Source organism: Ursus maritimus, unplaced genomic scaffold, assembly GCF_017311325.1.
Source record: "Ursus maritimus isolate PB19 unplaced genomic scaffold, ASM1731132v1 scaffold_44, whole genome shotgun sequence".
Classification (NCBI taxonomy): Eukaryota; Metazoa; Chordata; class Mammalia; order Carnivora; family Ursidae; genus Ursus; species Ursus maritimus.
The window spans coordinates 46,233-53,019 of record NW_024426597.1 but is presented as its reverse complement, the minus strand read 5'-3'; the positions used below and the strand labels follow the sequence as shown (position 1 = coordinate 53,019).

The window sequence follows — 6,787 nt, the reverse complement described above, 5'->3', positions numbered from 1 at the left end:
ATCCATCCACCACAGTTCTTAACTGGTGAGGGATTGGCAGATTGATTGTATTGGCCCCTTTCCCTGGGTTGAGGGTTCTAAATATGCCCTGGCTTCTGTGCACACTACATCTGGCCTAACCTAAGCTGTCCCCTATTACTGTGTGAACCAGGATGACACTATAAGGGGATTAGAGGGATTGAGTTTTGTGTATGGACACCCTTTTCAAATATACTGATCAGGGATCACATTTCAAAGGTCATCAGCAAGACTGAGGAAAACACCACGGCAGAAGGTACAGCCCTTGGCTGTTGTACAGGGTTTTCTCTGGACACAGGAGATAATTCACCCCAGAGTAACAACAGCTGCTCACTTCCCTCTCCTTAAGGCCCATGGGCACACTCTGTTTTCCACTGGTACATTGTTGTCCCCTCCATTGCCTGGAGGACAGTATAGCACATGGAGAGATCCTTACTAAATTCCATATGGAACGCTAAAGAGACTCTGTTAGAGAAAGTCATCCTTCAAAATAGGACCTCATTACCTCACAAAGGAGAGCCTGTGCCAGACATCAAATGGGATGTGTTCCAGAGTGTGTTCATACCTGATGAGTCTGCTGCTATGTCACGTTTAATACATCACACAGCCCACAAACAAATGCCATTTGTTATCCTACCCCCAGCCTGGAGAAATTAATAAATCAATGATTTGGATCATGAGGTGTTTGATGGAAAAGTTGCCACTACTTTTGGGAATCACCGCTTAAACTGTATTTTCTATGGCATGTGCCTGAATTATAGATGTGGAGTGTGCCTCCAATGCAGCCAGAGAGCCACCACAGGAGCCATCCCCATGTTATGAAACTCCTTTGCTGACTGTTCAGGGTATACTCTGGGAGAGGGGGTCTATGAATTTGTAAGAGCTTGTCACAAAAGGTAAAGTTTGGGGGAAGGTCAATGAGAGGACGTGACCACTGGTTGCCCCAAGAACTAAACCCAGGCAATAGGAGGCTCCACATCCTTTCTCCTGCCCTTGGAATGGGTGTTCTCCTTGGTTTGAATGCTTCCAGAAGCTGATCCAAGGTTACAGCCTTGAGATAGTGATGTGGTGCTGAGACCATCTGAATAGTATGTATGATTAAATCCAGCTTAGGCTTCCATATAAAAACTGTAAAGATTTGGTAGCTGGACTTGGTGATGGGTATTGCAGAGGGCACATATTGCACTGGGTGTTATACACAAACAATGACTCATGGAACACTACATCAAACACTAATGATGTACTGTATGGTGACTAATATAACATAATTAAAAAAAAGATTTCGTAGGTGGGTGCAGAAAACTACTCACCATGTGGGTGCCCAACACAAGGCTTGTAAGTAAGTTCCCTTGCTCATTAAAACTCTCACCTACCAACCTGGAGGAACCTGCCCGTCTTTGGTATCTCCTTGCCCTCTGAATACAGGGGTCAGGTTCAGGATATACCAGAGATGCTCCTGAGAAGCTTGTAAAGCAACAGACATCCAGATGGCCAACATGTACATGAAAAAATGCTCAGCATCATTAATCATCAGAGAAATGCAAATAAAAATCACAATGAGATACCACCATCCACCTATCAGGATGGCTAGTATCAGAAAGACAAGAGATGACAAGTGTTGGCAAGGATGTGGATCAAAGGAACCCTCATGCACTGTTGATGGGAATGTAAATTGGGACAGCCACTGTGTAAAACAGTATGGAGGATGCTCAAGAAATTCAAAAGACAACTGTTACATGATCCAGCAATTCCTTTGCTGAGAATGTATCTAAAGGAAATAGAAACAGGATATCAAAGAGGTGTCTGTTACCCCATGTTCATTGCAACATTACTCACTATAGCTGAAACATGGAAACAACTTAAGCGTCTGTCAACAGATGCATGAGTAAAGAAGATGTGAGAAAGGGAAATCAAGACCTTTGAGGCACCACAGATGGATCTTGAGGGCATAATCCTAAGTGAAATAAGTCAGAAGTCAATTACTGTGTGTTATCATTTATAAGTGGAATAAAAAATAAAACCCTGAACTTGTAGAAACAGAGAGTAGAAAGGTGGTTTCCAAGAGTTGGGAGGTGGGGAGATTAGGAAAATATTATGTAAGGGTACAAACTTGCAACTCGTAGATAATTATTGGAAATCTAATGTAGAGCATAGTAATTATAGTCCATGATACTGTATTGTAATCTTGAAGATCTCTATGAGACTAGGTCTTAGTTATTGCTGCAAAAAGAAATAATAATTACATGATGTGATGGAAGTGTTATATGACTACACAGTGGTGATCACATTGCAATATGTAACTGCAAGAGATCAACACCTCGTACATCTTAAATTTATGCCTACTGCATGCAACGACATCTGAAAAAAATAACGTTTTTAAAAGAATGTATTTAGGAAAGAGATAACAAAACAAACTGAAGCCAGCTTTCTGTAGTCTGGGGTCAGCTTAGGTCATCTTTGGACTTTATGACTTCCTGGGGAGAAACAGCTCAGGTGACATCCTGAGCCACTGGAAGGCTGTGCCCTGTGCATAAGAGAAAACCATTAACAGAGCTACTCACACACATCAGTCCCTGATGGAACATTGAGACCTGCCTGTACTCTGCCTCTGGGGGAGTCTGTGAGGAGTCTGTGGGGCCATTCCTTCCTGGAGGAAATTCATATGACCCAGAAGCTTCACATTTACTTGTACAGCATCTCTGGACTGTCACCATAAGCCATTAGCTATGTCAGGAGACATAATGGGATGATCAAAAATCAGAAAAAGAACAGCACAGAAAACAGAGATTCCTATGTGATGGAGACTTGTCACTGAACAGTGCATTTGAAGTGCAGATGAGCCCTAAGGAGAAAGGAGGGGACCTTGACAGAGAGACACTCCCAGCAGGGGATGTCTGCATGGGGATGGCACAGGAGGAAGATGGGCACACGTTGTGAGTAGGTTTGCCATTAGCCATCAACATTTCAAGGACACAGCAGTGAGTGGGTATCTGATTTCCCATTTACCTTTGCCATTGGTATTCACCACTAAAATAATGGAATTATCTAGCATAAAAACAGACCAGAAGACCTCAAATGTAGGCAGAATGTAGGAAAAAGGAAGGAAGCTCAAAGATAAGACATCAAAATATATTTGGTGAAGACAGGGTAGGGTTCAAACAATGTATACAAAACAGCACAAACTATATCTATTCAGGAAAACACTGGGGTGAAATACTGCCATGGGTTAAATGCAGTTTTCTGTGGATGCTGGGAACAGTGCAAGTCCTTAAGCTTCTGGGATTTTTTTGTATTTCAAGTATTCTATGATGTACCGGGGGGGGGACAATATAATTATAGATGTCAATTTAAAATAAAATTTTGTTATTCATTTATACATTTTATTCTTATTAATTATACACTGCAATCTGGAATAATAGTGCATTGAAAATTATTTAGATACATGTAGACTGGCTTTCCACCCCAGAGTATTGCTCTGAAGAATGGCACCTGTTATTAACCATGATTCACCTACAGTCACTGCTCAGTTCCCTGAAATGCAGACTAAGAGGGAAGGTAGGGATGAACATTCCAAGGGCTTCCTCTGGATGCCAGAGTTATCAGTGGGCACTTCTGCCTACCTTTCTGATTGATTTCATGGAATACAACATCCAGGATCATGGTCTCAGTCTCCTGCATTCAGAAGCTTGCTCTCCACAGTAACATAGTTTGCATTAGGTGGGACAGCATCCCAATCACTTGCCCCTACTGCCCACAGCCACCCCAGTGTGGGACAGGCAGCATGGATGGAGAGTAGCCCTCCATTTTCCTGACCCCACTTTGGGACTGGAGAAGTAGAAATTACCTGGAGAATGAGGAAAACCTTGGTGTTCAAGAGCACTGTTTTGTAGAAATGTCGTGAGCTTGCTCCTAAAGGAGCCTGTGGCAACTTGCCTTAATTCTGCACCCAGGGACCTCAGCTCAGGACCCAGCTGCTGACTCAGTCACTGTGGACAGTGTCTTGGGCTCAGTTTGGGCCTTACAGGCTGACAAACGTAAGGAGACACAACTACTGTGCACTTTTAAAGATTTATTTCAGAGTGCTGGTCAGTGACCTATCACAGACCTGGTGTGAGAGCCCCGTGATGTGTGCGGGACCCCTGTGTCTCCTGCAGACCCCTGGAAATGGAGATGTCAGCTTTGCCACCTCCTTACTGTAGTTTCACTCATGCTCCTGTGGATTGCTTATTGTTCAGGGGTCTGGACACTGATTTACGGATTGGCATTATTAGCTATCTCTTCCTTATCTGTAACTGTCTTGATTGTTTTTACATTGGTGGCGACGCCAAAGAGGAGTGCAGCTATTAAGGCGTAAATGCGAGCAAAGACCACTCTCAGATATATCACTGATTCATGACTTTGCCTGACTAACCGCATTCTTCTTGGAGGGGGTCCACTGTCTATACTCCCTCCTTTACCTCGCAATTTGCAGGATGGGGGATCCCAGCCTACGTGGCAATGGCAGTTCCTGTTATTGTTGCAAATCCCCCTATGATTGCATTTCTCAGGGAAACAGTTGTAATTTATTTCACTTACAGTAGCATTGCAGGCAGAATTCTCACAGAACTTTCCGGGAGCACAGGGGGTTCCATTTCTCACATGACCAATATCAGTTGTTCCTGTGGAGCGATGTGTGTCTAGTCCCCAACACCAGGCACCTGAGATCTTAGACTGATGGAATCCCACATGTTCTTGCAACCGAGGGAGATGAGTGACATTGGTACATTGCAGCCTTCCACACTTGACATCATGGTCCTCACAACGCATAAATAGTCTGGATACAAACTCTCTTTTACAGTGTCCAAATCGGTGGCCTTTTTTATTAATTTGGTAGCAGACATCTGGACCCTCCACAGTGTTTGCACCAAAGATTTCTTTGCAATGCACAGTCCGGTCAGTGCAGTTTCCATGATAGCAGTAACCCTCTTCAGTGCACGGGGTTCCATCTTGCATGTAGAAATTATCAGGGCATTGAGAGGATCCCCCCTTGCAATACTCTGGAAGGTCACAGATATTTCGAATTGGTCTACAGAGGGTCCCAACAGCAGAGAAGGTGCAATTTGTACAGCACAGTCCTTTATCACAAAGAAATGTACCTTCAAGTTTGCAGTTGTTACTACAGCAGGGGTTTCTGGCACACTGCTTGATGGAGCCACAGTCACACTGCTCCCTACCCTCTACTACAGAGTTTCCACAACGTATGTGTGTCAGACTTGTATTAAAGAATATCACCTCTTCGTTGTATAGGCAATGCTCGTTAACCTTCAGAATGTTTTGTAAGTGCACAAAAGAACAGTTACTAAAGGAATCTGTCAACACAGGGTATCTGTACATGATGCAGCTGGACCTCCTCTGGCAACTGCACTCATTACTATCAAAATACAGACCAATGGACCTCCCACAGTATTGGGACATTATCACAGCTAACAGTAAATAATGTCTGCCCAGATGACCAACCATATGTAGGCATTGAGGAGAGCATAAACCATTGGCCACGGGATCATTTTGATAGTCTTGTGGTCCTTCTTTAACCACAATGAAGGATGAACTAGGGTTTATGATTTGGAACAAGTAGGTCGAATGAAATCTGTAATATTCACCACCTGGCAATCTATAATCGTTCATATTGACTGGATCTCTTACATCAAATATAAGGACTGCAGTAAGATGAAACTTTATATCAAGACCTTTATATATTGAGTCAATTAAACTAACCATATCTATCAGAAACTTTGCACATGTTGTTACATTATTATATAAACGATAAATTGAATTGGAACTTTGAGCAAATCCTTTGATCATGGCTTTATGGGAGGAAAAGATCCTATTACTGATCCTGGGGCCTGGACTGGTAATTTCTTCAGAGAATAGGGTGTCCCTAACATCCTTATGTCCCAGTTTGTAGGTAGGTCCTGTTGCATTGGTGTCTGCCACTATCTGAGAAACAATGTGTTCAAACCTTTGGGAATTGCTGAGGGGTTTGATTTCATAGGCAAGGTCATCCAACTTCATGATACCTTCAAGACCCCCATAGCACGTGTCCACGGTGACCATGGAAAGGGGAATCTCCTCCAGGTAGCCGAGGTAGTAACAGTCTGGAGGGATGAAGGGGTAGTCCATCTGCAAGGCTCCTTGGTCATCCTGAGTCATCATCAGCAGATGTCTGGACCAAAACAGTTTCTTGCGCCGCATGTGGATAACGTGTCTCTTGCCCCCAAAATGCAGACTGTAGGACAGCCAGCCTGGCATCTGAATGCCTTTGCCATGGTGCAGCTCCTTCCTGGGAATGACCACCTCAGAGGAGATGTAGCGCCATGAGGGACGGCCTTGAGAACCCCGGACAGGAGCCAGTCCTGCCCAGAGTGCAAGCAGCAAGAGGAGCACCCTCATAGTGACCTGGCCCTCTGCCAGCCCCATGCCCCTTCTCAGGGACATCTGTCAGTGAGACTGGGTAAAGGGAGGATCCTCAGGAAGCCAGGTCTGGAGCATCTGACAGGAGACAGGGCTGCCTCAGTCTGCCAGCACCCTACTCCTGGGAGCCACCTGTGGGGATTAGGTCACAGTCACAGGGTGTGGCAGTGGGTGGGTTTGCATGTCAGTTCAGCCGGGGTGGATGTGGGACAGGTGAGTGGGCCATGTGCATGAGTGTTCACATGGACATGGGAAGGAAGTTGGACCCAGAGGCATCCCTAGATTCAACCTGTTCAGTTTTTCCTCCAGATAATTGAAT

At 44.5% G+C, this 6,787-nt stretch overlaps 1 protein-coding gene across 1 annotated transcript; it reads right to left on the bottom strand.

Moving 5' to 3' along the window:
- Positions 1 to 4,269: 4,269 nt before the first annotated feature.
- On the bottom strand, positions 4,270 to 6,474 carry LOC103656547 (disintegrin and metalloproteinase domain-containing protein 29-like). Its single transcript, XM_008683971.2, has one exon. It carries the CDS (start codon positions 6,472 to 6,474, stop codon positions 4,270 to 4,272), a length of 2,205 nt encoding a protein of 734 aa, XP_008682193.2.
- Positions 6,475 to 6,787: the final 313 nt, after the last annotated feature.

Bases quoted from the DNA above. Each gene is read 5' to 3' on its own strand.
- LOC103656547 (XM_008683971.2), bottom strand. From the start codon at position 6,474: ATGGGGCTGGCAGAGGGCCAGGTCACTATGAGGGTGCTCCTCTTGCTG.